This window comes from Phaethon aethereus, assembly GCF_964289735.1.
Source record: "Phaethon aethereus genome assembly, chromosome: 9".
In the NCBI taxonomy this organism is placed as follows: Eukaryota; Metazoa; Chordata; class Aves; order Phaethontiformes; family Phaethontidae; genus Phaethon; species Phaethon aethereus.
The window spans coordinates 3,114,042-3,136,028 of NC_138585.1; the positions used below are offsets into that span (position 1 = coordinate 3,114,042).

Genomic DNA, 21,987 nt, shown 5'->3' on the forward strand with positions numbered 1-21,987 from the left:
AGCCAGCCAGAGAGTACTGAGGCAGGGCCAAGCCTATCTGAAGAATACCAAATGCTGAAGTTGGATATAGCTCCTTCTTTGCTCTAGTTCACCCTGTGGGCCTGCAGCTTGCCAGCTCTGTGCCAGGTAGATGCTGATAATTTCACAAGGCAGAACTGGAAATAGGGACAGATACGCTGTGGTGTGTATGTGCTATGTAATTAAATGCTGATGAAATGAAAGGCACAGTTATCCACGACTGAAATCTGACCTCTGAGTTTAACTGTTAAGATCCCTGAGTCATTGTTAGACTTTGAAATGCTCCTTCAGTCATAAGTTAGTTATCTTTTTTGGTATCATGATAGCACTGAAGACAAGGATAAAACCACACCCCAGTGTGGATTATGCATTGTGACGATTTAATCTTACTCAGTTTGCTCACTTATGTTGAATGAATTTGTTAAGCGCTTCCAGCAGAGGGCACTAAGATTATTGATCTCAAACTGCAGTCCTTTTTGGAATGGGTATGTAGTGGGAGAGCATAAAAGATGCCCGTAAGTAAAATGTATGCTTCACCCCTCTCCCCTCCTTGTTTTGTAGACTATCATAAAAGAGGGGATGCTGATGAAACAGACCAGCTCCTTCCAGCGCTGGAAGAGACGATATTTTAAGCTGCGAGGACGAACGCTCTACTATGCAAAAACTGCTAAGGTAAGGTCTTGACAATACGTGTGAGTCCAAGGAAAGAAAGTCAGGGGTTAGAACTTTTGGAGGCAGATGGGTGTCTGTGAGAAGACAGCCCTCAGTAGGCAAAAGAGCATGTGCTCTGAAAGCACCTACCTGTCTTTGAGTTTTGTAGCTGCTAGAAGATCCCCATGTTTTGCCTCGCACTTGGAAATCCTTGGGTTTTAAGTAAAGCATCATGTGGACCTGTGATACTACTTTTTCCATATTTTTTCCCATTGGTACATTTTTAGGAGGGAACGGGCTCTGAATCAATAGAAGCTGAAAAAGAAGGGAGAAAATATGAATGAAAAGAGGAAATGGAAGAAAGAAGCAAGGCTAGAATTTATCAAATCAGAGCTGCTGTGCATCTGGTTTAGTACTTCGACAATCAACTAGATATAAATCTGTCTCCTTTCACAAGAACAAAGCCTACAATTTTTTTTTTTTTAAATACTCCCTTAAAAATAAAGTCATTGTGTTCACTGACTGAAGACAGGCAAGTGTGAGCACCACTGTGTGGAACTAGACTTCCCAGTCCTTCATGTTGTTGGTGCTGGGCCTTTCCTTCAGATCACAAAAGGCTGTCATGGAGTATGCTAGGCAGACATACAGGCATGTCCCTTTGGGTCTGCTGCTTATACATTGGATTCGATAAGTCATTGGGGTTTTGATTTTTTTTCTTTCCAGTCCATTATTTTTGATGAGGTGGATCTGACAGATGCCAGTGTGGCAGAATCCAGCACTAAGAATGTCAACAACAGCTTCACGGTAGGATTTTTTGCATTATTTTCTACTCTTGGATCTTTCCCCCATGTACCTTCTCTTTTGCAGAGTTTAAAAACACTTGAACGATCTTCACAGCCTCTTTTGCTAAAAAAAAAAAAACACCCCCATAAACTTATTTTTTCTTACAGCAATCATAACTCATCTCCATGCACATGGGAAATACCTTGGGTTACTATGTATAGTGGCTAAAACTTTGCCTTCAGGGATTTTCTTACATATAATCTGGGAGGATTTGATAGAATCCATTTACACAGTGGGACAGAAGAATTTGTTCCGCTGAGTGAGTTAGGGGTGATGTTGATGTTTATGCTGAAGATCTTGCTAAAGGAATTTAGTTTTCCCTTCAGGCCTTAAAATATGTAAACTTCTTTCTCTGACGTTATTTGTATGTGGCTGTATTGTATGTGTGTTTGTATATGCACACTATATATAGTGGCAAAGCAAAAGGAGGAACAAAAAAAAGGTCGCACAGAAATAACTGTGGAATTGGTTTAGAATACTTGTTAGATGTGGAATATGTGCTAAATAGTTGCAGTCAGGAAATGTGGTGGTGTCACTGCAATAACTGGGAGACAAAATGATTGTATTTCTGGGGTGCAGGTGTTCCCCAAGCTCCATTTTGGGGGTAACACCTGTTGTGCAGAAAAAAGCCATTAACAGCAGCCATGCAGGGCGAGTGTCACGCAGCAGTGTGAGCTCTGGAGCTGGCTAGCAGCAATAACCTCCATCCAGCCTCCGAAGGGCTCAAAAAGGAGGGGAGAGGAGGCTGTGGAGAATGGAGGTGGTGTTGGGCTAAGGCAAGGTGAAGAGGGGAGCAGTCCTGGTGGAGGGAGGAAGCTGATCCTGCAGGATGGTGACCTGCAGGTGGTGACCAAGACTAAGCAGTACGCCTTGCTGTGCAGCAGTAATGACCCACCGCTTTCAACATCTAGCAAAGGATGTTTATCTTATGTAGCTGTAGCTTTTTGCTTTGCCTGAGCGCAGCAGCTATGGGATCCACCCTATGCCCAGATGAAACCCCAGCACTGTCTCAATGTTTGAAAAAAAATTTCTGTGTTGATAATTGGACAAGTGGGAGGTCCATCTGGGCCTGAGAATAAATGTTGATAGCAGGTGTCTGTGTGTGCATAGAGAGAAGGATTCTGCAATGATTTTAATAGGGGATACATTTTCAAGAACGTGAAGTTATTTACCTGTTAATAAAGCATTTTCTCTTGGGTCTTGCTTCAGCTTTCCCATATGTAAATAAAGGCTGATTTTTCAGGTAAGCAAATGTGCTGTTACTGTTTTGCTTATTATTATAGTTGGGAGAGATTTAATCTCTGTCAGAGACCCTGGATGTTGGGACAGGAGGAAAATGAAATGGCAGAACCCTCACTAGGCTTGCTGCTCGCTGTGTTTTAGCCATGACATCAGGACATTTAGCTGACCTGATAGGAGAGTGTGAAAGTGCTTCCAAAAGTACAATTCAGTGATGAATGGACATCTTATTAATAAAGCAGTGGAATTTAATTAGACTGAAACCACCCAGTGCTTTGTGTATTCACTCCATAAAAACTGAGAGCTATCATGCTTTATCCACTTGTTGTGTAATGTCAGTGCCATTTTTCAAAATTCATGCAATCAGTAGTGAGCCTTCTATGGTATAAATGAATGCAGTTGGTTTCGTTTCTTTATAGTAACAAGATTTGAAGAGTGCATAGCATTTCAGTATTTGCTTTCTCAGATTGCCCCATCTAAGTCCAACAGTGAAGAGTTACTTCCATGACAATGGTATCGGGCTCTGCCAGTCCTTGCCTTCCCTAGGTGCTAAAATGTGTAGGATTACTTTGACACTCAAGTAGCAGATACAGTTTGCACTGTCTCCAGCTGATCGCTATGTCATGAAGCTCAGGTAAACTTCAGGAAAAGCATCTCTCATCTTAATTTCTGCCTGCTCTGTCTGTCATGGCTTACAGAGGGGTTTGACTGTGGTTTACCATGAGCTATAAAAATACTTAGAAAATCAGAAGGTTGCCTAGTCGTGCTGCTCTTTGGTCTGCCACATCACTGCCGTCAGTGCTTTGGATTCCTTGCAGTCTTTCCATTTTCTCTTGGTTTTCTTTGAGAGCACTCTGTTTCCCCCCTGTATCTCCCCAGCTTGGTTCCTTTCTAAAATTCAGAGTTCTTTGATGCATTTTTTTTTTCCTGTTTCAAATTAGTGGGACTCACTATTGAGTTTTTATCCTAAACCAGAAACATCCAACATTTGGTGTTGTATAGCAGAGACAGTTATTCTGGAGCTTTAGGAGTTCTGGGTTTCTTTTTGTTTCTGTGTTTTCTTCAGTGGAGACTGGTAGTTTTCTATTTACAAAACAATGTTTTCTTTCTGAGGAAACTTGTCTTCTGTCCAGGCATCTGTACTGCTTAATGTAGAGATTCTGCAGGTCAGGTTGTGTGAATGACACTCCTAAGGTACAAACAAAGGAGGCAGGAAACAAAAAGACTAAATAAACCACTTAGGAGCAATGTGGATCCAAAGCAAAGGGCTAATATGGGCTGACCAGTCAGAGGAAAGACTGGCAGAAGGGCAGTGAGGAGCATGGGGAGGCAGCACCATGAGAGAAGAAAACCAGAGCGTGGAGCTAACAGAAGTTATGTTGAATAAATAGAAGAATAAGGTTAAAAAATACAGCTGCCAGTGAACCTTTTGCATAGGTCATAAGTCTGACAGTCAATTTGTTTGCTGTCGTCAGGCAGGAGAGAGAGAAAAGTGAGTATTAAGACACAGACCTCTTCCTGTAAAGAGTGTGTAATACGGGTTACGCTTCTGTTTACTTAGTTGGTCTTGCACAGATTTCTTCAGTGAGTGTATCCTGTTTGCAATGGGGCCAGTTTTCAGGGCTGCTACCCAGGGTTAATGGATATAGACTACAGACTGGGCTGGGAACATATGACTAGGGGCATCTTTTTGCTTAAGGTGTTGTGCAGCTCCGTCCCCCGAGAGGTGTAAGGAAAAGCTTTATGTTTAGCTGTTGTTCCTTTAGGTCGGGCAGTGTGGCTGCAGAGTTATTTAGCAGGAAGCCTCTGGGAAGAAACCATATAGCAACCCCATGCCAGGCCTCCCTTCTCTCAGGAGGACTGTAGAATCAATATTTTCTTACTCTGTCACATCTCTGCCATCTCTGTCTTTCTAAGTCATATGTCTACAGGGTAAATCCTTTTTGTATGTCTGGGCTGTGAGCGACTGGTTCTTTGCATGTATGATCCCTTAGTATCTGGTTTACAGATCTCTCCTCGCCGGTGCATTTCTCTAGGTCTGCTGTCTTTCACAGGGCCTTAGAGAGGATCCGCTGTGGTACTAACTTAATGATAACCATGTTGTCCTGGTACTTCAGACCTATTTATTTCAAAGAGGGCAGTCATCTTTTAGCCTAGTTTCTTGCCATCAGTGTGTGCCTGCATTTGTACTCCATATGAAATAGAGATCAGCAGCATTGGATGGGTGAGGTCAAAGCCTGACCATAACTTCTGAGAAGAGCTTTCCCAGCCGTACCCTCAAAACCTCTTGTTATTTCTAAAAAGCAGATGATTTGCGATCACACTGGGTACATTGGGTCTTCCCAGTGAGACTTCAGCTGTCTCCATGAACAGTTTTTTCTTGGATGGTGCAATTTCACAGTAACTTGATTGGTTGACGCACCTGTCTAATGCATTAGCCTGCAGTTGCTCCAGGAGCATTAAAATAAAAGACGCGATGAGGATGAGTTCCATGCTTTGATTTTTCTCTACATGATGCCAGGAAGCCTGGGTTTTGGAAATACTTTTCTCAAAATAACTGCTTTACCTGTGTCATGGACCTGAACTATCCAGCATGCACATTCTTCCCTACAAAGCCTGTAAGGTTGGGGGGGGCACCAGCTGCTCTGTTGTCTGTTGCTCAGGCCAACACTTTGCCACCACGGCTATCCCCTCAAGTGTCTTTGAAAGGCTTTGGGTCATCTCTTTAGGCCCATTTTTGTAAACGTTTGTAGAGTGAACAAATTCTTACCTCTCAGGTTGGTCTGTTGGCTGAAGATCTGCTCTTTTTTACAGGGTGCCAACTGAATTAAGCCTGCTGCCTTCAATGCAGTTGGCACAGCTGATGGAGTGAGTCCTTATCAGTTCATTGACCCTTTCCTGCCTTGTGCAGGGTTTGTATAAAGCTAAAGGGGGAAAAAAAAGCTAAAATACATGTTCTTCAACACTAGTAAACAACATCTGTCATCAACAGGAGGGGGCCTAGGAAGGACATCAGTTCTTTCCAGGTACATATTTTGTGTTTCACTATGATTCTCATGTGGTCTTTTTGTAAATGTTTTCCAATTATTGCTAGCAAATTGTGGTGCGGTGATGCGGACTTTCACCTTCATTCACATAACATGGATTACAACATTTACTTCCCATCCCTTCTCATTCAGAGCTTTGAGATTCCATAAGGGAAAGCTCCTCTCTGTGGAGAGCTATGTGTGTAGTTTGATTTCTTCTTTCCGATGCTTTAGTGGAAGTGAAGCTTGGTCAGAGCATGTTGTTGAGCGCCAGGAGCCATGTTGTTGACCCGTCTTCTGTAGTTAAAGGCTCTTCACTGGAAGAGGTGGAGCTTGAACTCCTGGAGCTCCTGTAAACCCTTTTCTGTTGGGAAGTACCTCTCAGCTCAGCCGCAGACAGGAAACAGCATATTATTACAGTCAGTGCCTGCCTCTCCACTTCACTGCCGTCAGAAGGAAACTTATCCCAGCTCCTCCTTAAGCAGACAGCTAATCAGCTTGTGGCAAGTGGAATGTGGCTCAGAAAGACTGACCACAGAGAAGACTAATCCTGTAATCGCATGTCAAGCAATCTGTTTAGGTTTTTTTCTCAGGGAGTAGGCTGCTCTGGACACTAGCTTAGAGGAAGATTGAACGTGAAAGGTAAGAGCAGGACTCCAGGTTTTTTGGACTGAGCATTGAGAACCATGGCACCTGTGCCATCATAACAGATCATCAGGAGCTGAGATTCTTTGCAATAAGTTTGCTACAAGCTCTTACTGTTCAGGTGTTCTCTTCTGTGTGGATTTATGTAGATAAGTTCTCCGGAACCGGGGTAAAGGGAAGTGTGCCTGCCGTGCTGTTGGAAATGCTGCACCCATCAGTTAAGAAACACTGTTTATTAACTGGTGATTCACCCTAACCAGTATCGGAGGAAAGAGGAAGTACTGAGATCAGAGTAATACCTCTCTTTCAGAGCACTTGCATGCATGACTGGAGGCAACAATGATTGTGGTAGGTTGAGGAACAGCGAATTGCTGGTGCTCCGGAATAAGTGTGTGAAAGCATGCTGTTGTCTCTGAGAAGCAGTGTGGATGTCATTCTCCAGCCGTATGGAAGTCTGAGGTGTGCTACATTTTCTGTTACTACCTCCTTATTAATTAGTACCTTACCCAGCAGCAAAGATGCCAGTTTCTGTCTTGTGAAGTTTTATGTGGCTGTCTGATGTCCTTCAGACTGTGTATTTTTGCTGTATTGTCCCAGGGCTTGTTGACACTGTGGAGAAGTAGCATGAATCTTCATTTTGGGGTAATTAATCTTTCCTAAAAACACAAGGCGAAGTGCTTGAACTTTAACAAAAGATAAAAGTGCTGAGAGTGCTTCCTGATGGGGAGAGTATGTTGTTGATGCCTGGAAATTCATTTCACAATGAAGTTAAAGTGCCTTTGCCTTTTCTGTGATTGTGTGTCAAGTTAAATTTTTTGTATTGGTGCTTTTAAGGTGAAAATATATCCTTTTTAGCAGAGAAGGCAGCGAAGTCTTCTCTGAAGGGTTTGGTTTTGAAAGAGTGAATGGAGCTGCTGAAGCTACATGTCAGGCAGAAAGTCTGCTGCTTGCATCTGGTGCCCAAGCTGTGTGCCCTGTAAGGCACTGTTGAAACAAGGGGAACCCAAATCAGAGGTTACTTGTGCTGGTTTCTCTTCGAGAAAGAGCATGTGACTTATTTTTATGAGGAGAAGGAATACTAGAACTTCTGTTACGAGCTGTTTGCAGAAAGTCAGGCTTGAACTTCGAACTTGGGCTAGTAGAGATCAGGGAAATCTGCGTGGTTTGACACTTGCCCAAAACTTCCGCAAACTGTCCTGTGTGGCCTCAGCCCTGCGAAAAAGATGGGCTTCAACATATGCTGCAGAGAGTCGCTGGGCTTCCTAGCGAGGGAGGGGATCTTCCTCCCCTGCTTCCGCAGCATGGAGGTAAGGGACCCAGAGGGAAGGTCTCAGCTCTGAGAAGTGGGCAAAAAGACTTACTAATCTAGGGACATAGTTACACAGTCACCAAGTGCCCTGATTCCTCATGCGGCTCCTTTGAACACAGCTGTGAATTGCCTTGGTAAGGTTTGGAGAAGGGAAAGATTAGAAATGAGGGTCTCATGAAAGGCATGGCTCTTCCCCCCTCCTTTTTAAACTCTCTTCTCTAAATTGGACACAAGTAGAGCACACCTTGGAAAGTCAGGCTTTGCTGGGGGTTGTTCTTTGCTCTTCCACACCCATGTGTGTACACGTTCAGGAGTTGTACACTCTGCTAGTGCTCTTACTCTGTTTGTATTGGAAGCTGTCAGAATTTCCTTTATAAGCAACTGAAAATATGAGTAGAGCCATGAATTGCCATGTCCAGAATTGCTCTGCTGTTTTCCCCCCCCTCCCTTTATTAAGTGCAGCTCGGTCCCCATTTCCTGTCAGAACCGCTGCAGTTTCAAAATACTTTGCTATTTTCGTAGTTTGTAATCCAGACTTCAGTGCAGTTTTTTTCTGCTTGAGAAAAGGCCCTTTGGTAAACAGACCATTCTGAGTCACTGTTAGTCAGTGAAAATAGCTATTTAAAATCCTTTCATGTCAAGGATTTTTAGGACTCTTAATCCAGTCTCCTGCAGGAGCTGGTCATTAGTCTGCTCACACAAAAGAAGGAAAAATCTGAAGAAAAACCATTGAAGAGAGGATAAACATGGAAGAAGCGTTAGAGAGTCTGGAAGAAGTTGCTGTGGGTGGAGAGATCTGGCGATTGCTACTGTATGTTACAGAATGACCCCAAAATATGCTAGGAGTTTTTTGAGAAAGATGAAGCTACTGTAAGAGAACGAGGTCAGACTGAGCTTTATGAATTTTACCATGAGACAGGATAGAGAGAGAGCTGTAAAGTGAAGGTGACTTTGTGAAGAGCTTTTGTTTCCCTAGAGGGAGGTTTACTGCTTTGAAAATAGTGTCTGTTATTACCCTTGTGCCTGAACACTAGGAGCTTTTGTTTGATAATCTCTTTGCTCTTTGTAACCTTTGTGCCGTGTTTGGTGTTTTATCTACCTTCCTGAGCAAGGCTGCAGATTCCAGTGTCTTGTTCCCCTTCCAGGTGAGGACACAAAGGCAGAACAACCTGTGGTAAACAGGAGGTCACCTGAGAACACGATGGGTTTAGTTTTACATGGGAGCTGCTCTAGAAGAAAAAGACTTCTTTTCATGCACATCTTTACTCTGGTGATTTTGATGGGTAGGGAGAGGCTTGCTAATCACATTCACAGAAATTAGGTCTTCCCAGTTGTGGTGCTTGCAATGCTTTCACTGTTCTGGTGTGTGAAACAGGACTGGTCTTTGCCTGGTGACCCAGTGTGGAAAGCTACTGGGTTCATCAGGCTGTTGAAAGCCATTCATTTCCTTTTGTGCTAGCTACCAGCCTCTTCTCAACACAGCTGAGGTTAGGGGGCTGTGAGGAGCTGTTACTAACAATAAGCTGTCAGTAACAGGTCATTTTCCTACCGTGGACAAGGACTTCTATTGCTCAATCCTGTGATTTATTAGCTGTTAGCCTTGATGTGTATGAGCCCACTGAGACAGCAGCTCTACCACCGGGGAACATTGACCTGCCCCTCTGTTCTTCATGGTTTTGCTTCTGTTTGAGTGAGTAGGAAGGTTTCTCTGAAATATCCTTTACCTTCCCAAATGTGCTGCTCTTTCTGAACCGTGTAGTTCTGTTTGGGAAGTTGTTTCCCGGCAGGACTTCACCCTTCAGAAAACAGATGAAGAAGGGATGTGTGTGTGCATCTGCTGCACAAAGTGGAGGGTGGGTGGATTATTGAGCTGTGCTAAGATGCTCTGGCGCTTGGCATGGCAGCGCTATCGGTTCCCGTTGGTGCTGCTCCATCCATGTAGATCTCTAGTGGTTAATATGCACGAATTACCAGATTGTCTGCATTTCTTACCTGCTAACAGTGGCAAAGACCTTCTTGCATACTCTAGGTTTTGACAGTTATTAAGTGGTTGCAAATGTCCTAAAAGTCTCTCCTTGTCTGTGCTCCTCTTACCAATTGCCCAGAACAGGAATGTGCCTTGTTTAGGAGCAGAGTTTCCAGAAGCATGTAGGAATGTGACCCTGGTGTGAGAGATGATCATTTTCCCAGGGAATGCTCTGTCTGGTCTGCTTTCCCACTGCAGCATCGGGGAAGACAGACTGGGAGAAAGCACAGATGGAAAGGTCAGCATGAGTTGAACTTGATCTGCGGGCACGGCGTAGCAGGGATAAGTGCCAATGACACTGCTCGGAGAAGATGCGCTTGTAATGGGCAACCCCCTGGCAGATGAGGTGCATATCGCAAGATGAATGAACCTAACAATGTAAAATTGGTCCTAAATTGACCACAACACATGCTGTACCTATTTTTCTATCAAACTGAGTTCTCTGGGATTTTGCAGATCGAAAATTAAGGTAAAACAGCCATGTGGAAGTTGGGGATGAAATGCCTGGTATAGCGTAATCAGGGATTTGGGCACGCAGGGCTTTGAGGAAAGTCTTGTTACTGCTATTTTAAAAAAAAGGCAGAATTTGGCACAAGTATAAGAACATCAACAACTTGTTTTATTTGGTGGAAATGAGAGTTTCCATAGGTGGAAGATGATCATTTTAGCAGGAAATAAAGATCTGGCACTATAAAAATAAATATAAAACTGGTGCATTTCTCCAGTGTCCTATGAAAAACTTATTTTTTCCTTTCCCCTTCAGGGTAGCATCCAGGTTTTGAGGAAAAAGAATCAGTGCAATTCTAGAGAGCCCTAACTGTCCTCTGCAGTGAGTTAACGCGACTGAATTTGTTGGCAAAACTGGGTGAAGCTGAATTGCAAATCGAAGAGGGATATGTTGTCTGTGGAGAAAAGCAGGCCTCAGTCCCCCCCATGAGTCTAAGCATTGATACTCATATTATTTCTCTCTTCGTATTATTTCTCTCTTCGTATTATTTCTCTCTTCGTATTATTTCATTTCTCTCTTCCGAACTAGAGACACCTACTAAAATCATGCCAACTTGCTGTCTAAGGCTTTGCTGGCCTGATGCTCAGCTCCAGATTGTTTCATAAGCTGACATCAATGAGACAGGCTTCTAAGATTTTAAGTGTGACTGGTTTGAGTCTAAAACTCATACTTTCATTTTCCTTTCTTCTCCCTTTTTCACAGTCTTCTTTTTAACCTCTTGTATTTGCTGAGGGAGTAACACTTGCTTAATCCACGCTTAGTTCATTTTGCCCTCTGTGAGTTCAGCAGTTGTGTTGGAAACATACAGTGACGTTGCTGGTTTGTGAATCTTGCTGATGAGCACAGGTGAAGTGTTTTAACATATACCAGTGTTCATTTCGCTGCTGCTGGAACAGGAGCTGAAGTGGATAGAATGGCTGGGTCCTCATTACAATCTCATCCAATTTTCCTTCCTGAGGTTCTGGGTTCATAGGATACCAAGGGTTTACTCCACTGTACGAAAGCAGACGTAGCAGTTAGCTACAAACGGTGGATGTTTTCCACTCCTTTGCCATATGCGATCAAGCTGAAGTTTTTGCCTGCACCAGCACCGTTCTCGCAGCTATTTTATTTTTTCTGGTTGCAGTTCCTAGGTCTTTTGATGTCCAGAAATTCCCATTGTCTCTATACCCAAGTCATCGACTGTTTGGAATAATCCAGGATCTCTTTGGGGGATGTATGGCTGGCACCTTTGAACGTAAGACTATATTTGAACAGGATGTGAGGAAAAGGAAGCAGTCAGAATGAGCAGGTGTTCTCGTACACCCGCTTTTGGCCACTCTGAGAAATGTGTCGCATCAGAAAAACTATATTTAGCAAAGTTGTATGTCCCTCCCGCCCGTCTCCCCCCGCAGCATTTCTTCAGCCAGCTCCGTGATTGGGCCAGCGTGATCTTAACTTGTTTTGCTGTCTTCTGTGGTCACTGAGCTCACCAGATCTACTCTGATAACAAACAGTCCCAAAGCGTGTTTGGCCAGACTGTTGCTTTTTTGCTGAGAAGTCTCTGGGCAACCAGAAAATGCTGAAGGAGGAAGTGAACAGAGATGATAAAGTTGTCTTTGATGGCAGCAAGACCAGAGAATGAAGTTCATGCTCCGGCTGTTGGGTGGAGGAAGGTTGCTCAGTACTGCAAAACACCAAAGGGTGAAGTATAGCAGATTTCTATTTAAAATTTGATCTAATATAAGGAGTCTTTTTTGGACTGCCTTTCTAATCCAATTATTCACAGCTGTTCATTGGGGAAGGACATCCAGGGACATCCAGTCCATTTTTAGAATGTGAAATGAGAAATTTTCTTCGGTTGGCTCTGTTGTTTGCCAGCTGGCCTGATTTGAAATGTCAGCAAACTGGTGTTAGTTTTGGACAGGAGAGTGTGGGTCAACATGAGGGGAGGGGGTTAACAGCTGGTAAGAGGGCATGTGCTGTAGGAGGAAGAGACAGAGGAGGTGAAGCTAAATTTTCGAGAAGTGTCAGGGGAGCATCAGTATTTGCACAAGACAGCCAATAAAGGCATGTCTTTTTTTAGATTTAGATTTTTTTAGGTTTAGAGTGAGCAAGCTTGAAAACTGAGTGTTTCTCTGATAGACCTGCGATGGCTTATCTGCACAGAGGGCACATAGCTGTCTGCAAAGGGGTGACTCAGTGGGTCATCACCATAATTCTTGCAAAAGATATTTCTGGGGTTTCATACACAGTGAGAACTTTGTAAATTAAGCTTTGTCCTGATTTGAAATGTCTTTAAGCCTTCCTGCCGTTCCCATCCGTCCTTATGGCTCTTCAGGATTGATTAGAGGGATTGGCAGCTTTTTTTCCCCGTGACTGTTATTGAGCTTTTTTGCTGGTCAGTATTAGGTCTTAAAGTCTCCATGTAGTGAGTTCTGAACATGTGGGTATCTGGGCATCCAGTTCCTACTATGGAGTGAAATCTAAAGAACCACACCCAAAAGTTCAATATCATTTCGGATCAAAAAAATGTATTAGTTTCTAATATTCCCTTTTTAGGAAGAACAAGCACTTTTAATTTACGTAATTGCTCATATCTAGATAAAATTCTGAGCTGTTTCAGGGCAGGAACACTCAGACTTCTGCCAATCCCCAAACAGGCCAAAAATGTATGAGATTATTAATAAATCTTAAAACTTTTTATTGTGGGTTTTTTTTAACTCCTAACAAGGCAGCCCCCATCCTAGCTCAGAAGCAGTCAGATCGTTGTTTTTGTGCTCTCCTTTTATATGAGAACAAGAGGTCACTGGATGACATTACTGCTTTGTAAATTTAGAACAAATAAAAGGAAATGCTACTTCACCTAGTGCGTCGTCATCCTGTGGAATATACTGTTCCAGGATGTTGGTCAAAAGCTGTAGCCGGAACGTAAAAAATAGCTAGACCATGCTCGTTTCTAGCCATGTTTGCCAAGAGGGATAACCAAGCCTCGTGTTCAGAGCATCGGCTCATCGCGGCTGTAGCTGAGAGCAAACACCCCGGGCTCCCTAGCTGGGGAAGGACAGCTTTTCAGGGGGAAGATTGCTGTGGCTTCTTTTGGAGATGACAAGAATGATTCTTTTTTTTTTTTTTTTTTTTGTGTCAGATGTTAGATTGATGGCAGGTCTCGTCTAGACAGCACAGTGTATGTAATAGCCTTTCTCCCTCTGTTAGTATCCTTCAACAGGTGGATGTCAGGAGTTGAAATTACTGGCTCAGGTAGGAGGAGGTAAAAGTGGGAAGGATGAGTGTTGTTCTTTCCCTGTGAGTGAGAGCACGTTTCTGTTAATCTCAGTTCTGCCCTTACTCAGGACCAATATGTGGTGTGCCTGTTGCACGTCAGCCTGCGCAGGTAAGAGCCCAGCGCTGCCTGCAGCGCTGGGAAAGCAGGAGTGTCGTACGCTCACAAGGTACCCGGTGTTGGCTGTTGTGTGTGAGGCTGTTTGAAAGGCGAGAACTGTTGAACCACTACTTTGCGAAGGAAGTGTCCCTATTAACGTGTTTCTGGATTCCTAATTATCCTCATTAAAATGTTTAACTGTAGCACTACTGCATGTTCATCAGAAAGACGGGTTTGTATGGTTTCTTAATTCCCCCAAAGAATTGTTGCACTTGTTACGTTAAAATCTTACCTGTCCTTCACAGTAAAGCCTGAATTATCCCAGTTTGTCTTCCCTAGAATAGGAGTGAGGTTTGAGATTGTATTCTTTATTTCCCATTTCTGATTATACCACTAAATCCCAATGAAAATGTTGCTTTAGAACTGACTAATGGGGAATGCTCTTCATAAAAATGTCTTGCACCGAGTTAGTTACATTTTATTTGTAGTTACACAATAGACCCTTTATTTTAATTCTGTGACTCTTTGTCTGGATGATAGAAGTATGAAAATCTTCTTGATCTCTTTATTTGTCCTCTCATCTTATAAACTTTAACTTTGTTCTTTGAACAAAGGATTGTCCAATGCTGAATGTGGGGATTTTTAAGATGATGCAGTAGGTGACTTAAGAAGGAATTAGTGTTTTTCTATATTGGACAGTCTCTCCAGTGATCCAGGAAGTCAGTAGCCTCAGAAATTAATTCTTGTCAAAGGAGTGTCTGCATTTCTGTATTTTATGCCAATATTTTAGATTTCATGTCTTCCAAGGTGATTTAAAAATGATACTATGCACTTGGCATTTTCTTTTTTTTCCCCCCCTTCAAAAAAGAGAGAATAGGAAAAGGGGCAGCATTGGAGTGTTCTGAAATGGGATTGTGATGATAATAAATTAATTTTACCAACTGATTTATATTATTTTTTCCCACTGCCCAAGAGCATGCCCATGGCTTGTTGAACAAACTGGTGGTTCCTTATAACAACGGGCTGGTTTTAAAGTGATGAAAGATCCTTGGATGCTTCTCCTAGGATGTTTGGACTTTACATAGGGTACTGTTGTACATATACAATTATAGATGTTCTTGGCTTTGCCACCAGAAAAAGGTGGGGCCCTGTGCTGTCTGAAGAAATTATTTGAACTTGTTTTACTTTCAGGGAAGAAGCTGCTTCCTCTTAGCAGGACTTCAGAGATGCTGCTCGTTGTTCTCTAACTTCACACTGATTTTTGCGGCAGCATTTCATTCTCTGTAAAAGGTTTCTGTAGGATCGCCTTTCTTACACAGCAGAGTTTTTGATGGAAATACAGTTAGCCACCCACTTCCCCACTTTCTAAAGGAAAAAAAAAAAAGACTCCTGTGATTACCTTCTTTGGGAATAAATCTTATCAGAGCTGGAATTGTCCAAAGGAAAAGTCAGGGAAGAGGGAAGGAGTTCTTCAAAGTTTTATCTCTAGAAAATTGCAAGTACTTATTTCTGTTTACCAACAATTGAGACAGATCAGATCATTTTGTCCAAGATAGAATGCTCCACGCCAAAACTGTGTTTCTAATATGAATGGCCAGTCTTTGCTTTAAAAAGGTACCTAGCTCCATTCATTGCCTACTTAATGTGTCTACAGCAGCCTTTTCTGGGTTTTGGCAATGCCTCTGGGTAAAGTTGGTTATTGCAGGTGAATGCTGCAATCTATCCTATGAAAAGAAATGTATTTTGAAAACTGAAGAGCTTAAAATGAAGCAGAAATTTACAGTTGTATCTTTTTTTCTTGACATTACATACACATTTCTTGGTGGATGCTCTGAGGCACTTCAACATCACTACAAGTTTTATGTTCAACTTCAGAGGTTTTTATTTTTGATCTGTATTATGAATCATAATGAGAGAAGTGAGAGACTGGAAAATGGTAATTAACAGGGGCCATGTATGAATTTTTTAGTGTTCATTAATAAAACTTTGATTGCGTGCTTGTGAGAGCCACATGGGCCTCATCAACCTGCCGCAATCCTGGCTTGTTTTAATCCGTTATTTCAGATGTTATGGTACAATTTGCTGGAAAAGCAGATGATGTAGACAATCTTTATCATGTACAAAATATAGAGGGACGCAGGAGTGTCTGGGCTGCTGGAAGTTTTTAGAATTGACGTAAAGAGGAGTTGTCTTATTTTTGTTAATGGTGCTCAACCTTAGTGCAGCTTTTTTTTAGATCCAGGTCTTTCAAACACTTCAATATTGGTCTAATTTAAGAAGTCAGTTGGATGGAAATCAATATGGAGGCGGGCACAAGAAGACAGTATTAGAAAGATAACTACAGTGTAGGGAAGAAAGACTTTTGTCCTCGGAAGAATAAATGTTGATTTATAGTCAGGTCTGGAGCCCAGCTGAATGGGCAGCCTGTGGACAGCAGACATGGTCCTTTGAAGAGCTAGGAGTTTTTATTTCTCTCTGCTGCCGCCATCTGACAAAAAGAGAAAGCATCGGCAGTAACTACACAGAGACCCTCCTGGGCAGAGGGGAGCCTCCGCCACCCTGTGTGTCTTCTACTGTTTGTTCCAACACCCAGCTGTTTGTTTAACACAGGGCAACTAATGTGTGGGAATTACCCAGGGTAGAAACACACTGAGGACGGTATTTTTAGAGGGAGACGAACTCACCACAACCTCAAGCTGCTAGTGGAACGCTTGTTGCAGTATCTTTTATGTAGTAAATGTAGAACAAGCCCTCAGGAAACATGAGGGTTCAAAATACAGGGGTTTTTTTCTAGACTGCTTATTTGATTTCTCCTCTGGATTGCTTATTTTGTTTGATTTCTCCCCTCCTTCCTCCCCACTTGTGATGGCTCTATACAGGTTTTTAGTATGCTATTACAGAGCATGTTACCTAATTTATTAATTCCTAGAAACTGGTATATTATGCTGTTAACAAAATATTTTAATGTTGTTGCCCATTTAAAAAGTCATTAAGTACTTAAAAGAAATTTATGCAAGTTCTGCACATGTAATATATTAACTTTTCCTGCTCTGTGCTTGATTTGTGTTGTGCTGTTATTTGGGTCTGAGAGATGTCTTTACTCAGTTCAGTATTGGGAATGATAGCTAAAATCTCTGAGGTTCTATATATTTATGAAGGAATTAAGGTACATTATGGTGGGAGAGAAACGTAGTTGAGAGGTGCAAATAACTTCCATTCTGTTGTGCAGCTCACTGCCTGTGAAAATAGCTTCACTAGGCTGCACCAGTGACCACGTGTTCTCTTTCTGTCTTTCACTGACATGCCCAGAATACGCATTATTAATTTTCTCTCACTCTTCAGATCATCACTCCATGTCGGAAGCTCATCCTTTGTGCTGATAACAGAAAAGAGATGGAAGATTGGATTGCAGCACTGAAGACTGTACAAAACCGTGAACATTTTGAGGTAATAGGAGAATGTGTTCCTTTGCACTCTGTGCCTCTCCTCCTAAACAACAGCTTGTTTTGAGCTTGGAGTCAGCTTCCAGTGAAGCTAATAGAAGTAATTTTTATTGACTATAATGTGCATAGTGTTAGGCCTTCTGTAAAAACTGTCCCAAATACACTGAAGTGATTCTCCAAAGAATGCTTGTGGCTTTGTATACTATCCCTCGGTAACTTTGAGAGCACTTTTCAGAGTATGGGTAGGTTATGAAACACAGTTCTCCTCCCATTGTGTTTTCACTTTTCAGTTATCCTTCCTGCCCTAATTCACATCTTGCCTGCTTGGTATTCTGCCTACTTCCGTGCATTTGTTTGTTTTCTGGGGCTGTAGATAGATCAGCACCGCCACCAAAAGAAGCTGTGTTGTGTTTTCCCCACTCTGATGCTTGTCTCTCTCTCGTCTCCTCCCTTATGCTGGCACAAGCATTTCTCTACTGTGCAATAAACCAGATTGGGGAATTGATCTTGCTGAAAACTTAATCCAACAAAAAAATGGGGAGGGAAGGATCAACTCTCCAGCAGATAAGTTCTCCAGTTCATTTCCCTACACACGCTTTGTAGTGAGACAAGGCTGGGAGGTAGGACAGGAGCAGGCATGAAGGTGTGGCTCCTTATTCAAGTAGTCTCTTCTGGCTTAAAGACCTTCTTGATTTACGCCTAGTGTGTATAAACTGCATGTGGCCTACTCTTCCCTAGTAAAAGTTTCCTGTTTCTGCCTTTCCTGACTGCGACGTGCAAGTTTTTCTTTTAAGGAAAAAAACTCATGTTACTCTACTTTAGACTTTGCTGTAATACATTTTATTTCATTAGTCTACCCAGTACAGCATGGACCATTTCTCAGGGATGCATAACTGGTACGCCTGCTCGCATGCTCGGCCAACGTACTGCAACGTGTGTCGGGAGGCATTATCTGGAGTCACATCTCATGGGCTCTCATGTGAAGGTAACCGTGCTTCCTTGTCTCCTGCTCAGGGAGTGTCACCTTTAGAGCTCAGTACCATGTTCCAGAGATAATTTAAGAGGAATGTTGTTAACAGCCTGCAAAAAGACATAGGAAAATGCTGCATAATAAACTTGAGAGCGCTACATGCTGTGTATGAGACTGGAGGTCTTTTCTGGACCTGATGCTGGAACCCTTTGCTGCTGAATCCCTTTGGCTTCACAGAGAATTTTCCTGCAGAAGTCAAGATCATGGTCTTGGCATTTTATAAAAGGATAATATATGTGATGATGTTTTCATGCTGGTTTTGGTGTTGGACCTGATAGTAATATAGCTGATTTTTTTTCCCATATACCCAAATAATGCTATTTTTTATTAAAATCATGCTTCTGAAGTGAACAGGTATCATATATCTATCTGAGGTATCAGATAGAATATTCACAAGAATGCTCCTGTTCGTGAGAATAATCATATTTGTAAGAACATCCTTGTAAAGTGTTTGAATGCCAGGAGGTTATTCTTTTTCAGCTTTGGCATAGCAGACGTGCCTGACTGCGTACAGCTCATACTTCCAGCGTGAGTGAGGTTACACCCACACTGTGTGAAAGGATGCAGGAGTGTATGACTATGTAAATCATGTCAAATTTAACAAGGTGATAACTAAGCTTTGTACAAGCAACTGGCAGAAGTGACAAGGCAAGAATTCATAGCTAGCTCATCTTACTCAGTATGCATAGAGCTGATAGTTTTGGCAGTGCTAACAAGGGTAGTGTGTGCCCATGCTTTCTTCTGGAGCCAAATATGGTCACTTGGGAAAGCTTTTGCACAGACTGCCACATTACATGTTCTGAGGCAGGATTAAAACATTCTTCTCTTTCTCTCTAGTGTGCAAGTTCAAAGCCCACAAGCGGTGTGCTGTGCGGGCAACCAATAATTGCAAGTGGACAACTCTGGCCTCTATCGGGAAGGATATCATTGAGGATGAAGATGGGGTAGGCATTAGTGTTAACTCTTTTAGCCTTATCTTGATGTGGAAGTACTGGCATGTGCTCTACAGCATTCTTCACTGTACAAATAGCAGATTCTGCCTTTACATGTTAGCGACGTGGGAAAGCCCTTTACTGTCAGAGCATGAGATTCTGCGTGAAAAGTTCAACTGGGGCAGCGAGGACTCCTTAGTGGGACGAGTCTCCTGCTATGGACCTGGGAAGTTGAGGTTAAATATGTGGAGGCATGGGGCACCTGCTCTGAGTTTTGGCAAAAGAAAGATAGATGAGTGGTTGGAACAGTACCTTAGTATATGGGATGTCTGATGCAAGCCAGTGTTCCTGAGTAGCCTGGGATGAGTCACCTGGTCTCTTTGTGCTTGAGCATGATGTAAAATGCCAAAAGAGGTCCTCAGGTGTTTTCTAGAAATTGCCTTTGCTGTCCTCAAACAGTGCATTTAAAGACTTGCCTCTCTGTATGTCTCAGTGCCACAGTGCATCCTGCACTGAGTTGCACTCTGGAAAGCCCATATTGCTTCTCTCCCTCCGTACCATTTGCAGATCTCAATGCCACATCAGTGGTTGGAAGGAAACCTGCCCGTGAGTGCCAAATGCACTGTGTGTGACAAAACCTGTGGCAGTGTCCTACGTTTGCAAGACTGGCGCTGCCTTTGGTGCAAAGCCATGGTGAGTTGAATAAACGTGATCATTTCATTAAAACCATAGCCTTTGATCAGCTCTTGGGAGTGTTCTTTTAGGGACATTTACTTAAAATGAAACCTCTAACCGTGCTGTCAGTATTTGCCATGAAGGGCTTTATTGTTCTTTCTCCACGTGATAAACAGCCTGCAAGAGATAGAAATTTAAATTTGTGCTGAAAAGTATCACTGTGATGCATAAAAAGTAAGACCTGAAATAAGTATATGGCTTCTCTGCAAGCTCATTTTCTTTTGATAGTGAGCTTTCATAGCAGAATTTAATTACACTAGATAGGAATCAATGTTTCTGGCATGGGAAGTGTTGGATTTATTTGTCATTTCTACAAGTTGAAAAGATACAACAAAAAAAAAAGTGATAAAGAATAGTACATAATTTTAATAATTGCGGTTTCCTTTCCCATTGCAATAGGTTTCTCTTGCCTAAGCACTGCAGTGATGCAGATCTTGCTCTGTTTCCAGTTGTCTATAAGATTAATAGAAGTAGTATCACAAAATATGTGGGAGGTGGGAGCTCAAACCCAAAGCAAACCCTCTATCTTGCAGTCTTTGTGTACCAGAAATGGCTGAAATGCCCTACTCTACTTTGTGTTTCCTTTTTTGGGTGGCTTTATTAATCCCTTCTTCTCTTACCTCTTTATGTCCCTCATGTCTTCCTGCTTTGTTTTCAGCTTTCTTGTTTTCTTGAATTCCTAGCTTTTTCTTTTGTTGCTACTTTTGATCTCAACTGAGGCTAAGATTTTGAAAGCAGAAATGCCTGAAGGCTCTTAAAGCCACATGATCTGTTACCTGGTCCTCTCAGCACTCAAAGTGCTAGTCTCATAAATTCAAATGTCAGAAAAAGTACATACTAATGGAAGCAGGACAATTAGTAGAAGACTCTGATTAGATCGTTCTTAAAATAACTTTATCGATTGACATTTCCTTGGATTCTCCCCCTCTTCCTGTCTTACTCTCCCTTTACAGCCTCTTGCTGGGTGGCTTTATGAGTTACACCACAGTGCCCAGAAGAGTCTGAATTAATGTTTTTTTCTTGGCGTTTTCAGGTACACACAGCATGTAAAGAGTTGTTGCCAAACAAGTGCCCTCTTGGGCTGTGCAAAGTATCTGTCATTCCTCCTACTGCTCTTAACAGCATTGATTCAGATGGTAAGTATCACTAGTGAGTAGTGCCTGCTTTCTCTTCCTCTCAGTCACGGTCCCTTCAGCTAATGCTATTAATGCCAGACTCTATCAACTGAAAACTCAGCTTTTTGGTGTTGCTGAAATTCCAAACTGGAATATATTGCTGAAGTATGGCAGTGAACTGTTTGCTTTGCTTCAGTGTTCGGTTTATTACCCTGTAACGTCAGTATTTGCTGAGCTGCAGCTGTTAAAATTTATTGAGAACAACTATATTGCAGAAGCAGTTTGGGAAGGTTGGGGAAGCTGAAATTTTGGCATGCTGCTAGGAGATAAGTGTGACATTTGGCAGCATGAGGATGGTTCGTGCTGGATTCAAGGCTGTCTGCATTTGGCATTTACCCAGTGAGTGCCATAAGCACAAGGGAAGTATTAGCTTCTTCATAGTTGTGCTGGGGTGTGGGGTGTTGTTTTTTTCCTCGCTCCATCTCCATGCGCAGCTTCACATCTCTTGGCTTTTCCTCCCTTTTCCCTTCCCCTTTCTCTGACAGGTTTCTGGAAAGCTACTTGTCCCCCTTCTTGCACAAGCCCTTTGTTAGTCTTTGTCAACTCAAAAAGTGGAGACAACCAAGGTGTAAAATTTCTGCGAAGATTCAAACAGCTACTGAATCCAGCCCAGGTCTTTGACCTCATGAATGGAGGACCTCATCTTGGGTAAGCAGATATTCTATGGAAGCACACATTCCTTGTAAATACCAGAAAAGTATGAGTGATTTATTTGATTATAAGCTCATCCTCAAATATAACAAGGAACTTATTCCTCAGAGAAGGCTGAACACATGAAGTTTGGAAGGGTTTTCCCCTCTCTGTGTTTAGTGTTATTGATTAGCTAAAACCAAAAATGTTGTTGAAAAAGATTATTATTTCCATTCATCAGTAACAGCAGGACAGCTTGAGGGGTTTTGGGGGAATTCCAGAAACACTCCCCTGGAAGAAGACCAAGCATGGAAAGCTTGAATCCAGAAGAAAACTTGTCAGCAAACAGACTTGTAACAGACATCCTGATGTACTGTTAACTTGAGTTAAATCGTGTGAACAGACAAATGTCATAG

General features: G+C 42.4%; 1 protein-coding gene across 2 annotated transcripts in view; it reads left to right on the top strand.

The window, feature by feature from the left end:
• The window catches only part of DGKD (diacylglycerol kinase delta), a gene marked incomplete at its 3' end in the record, with an annotated part of 57,992 nt that overhangs the window by 15,352 nt on the left and 20,653 nt on the right, over positions 1 to 21,987 (top strand). For both annotated transcript variants that reach the window (XM_082003837.1, XM_082003836.1), the window contains exons 2-9: positions 580 to 690; positions 1,393 to 1,473; positions 16,969 to 17,073; positions 17,922 to 18,054; positions 18,937 to 19,043; positions 19,599 to 19,724; positions 20,800 to 20,902; positions 21,427 to 21,589. In XM_082003837.1, coding sequence (XP_081859963.1) covers positions 598 to 690; positions 1,393 to 1,473; positions 16,969 to 17,073; positions 17,922 to 18,054; positions 18,937 to 19,043; positions 19,599 to 19,724; positions 20,800 to 20,902; positions 21,427 to 21,589 — 911 coding nt within the window. In that variant the 5' untranslated portion in view covers positions 580 to 597. The remainder of the gene's footprint in view (positions 1 to 579; positions 691 to 1,392; positions 1,474 to 16,968; positions 17,074 to 17,921; positions 18,055 to 18,936; positions 19,044 to 19,598; positions 19,725 to 20,799; positions 20,903 to 21,426; positions 21,590 to 21,987) is intronic.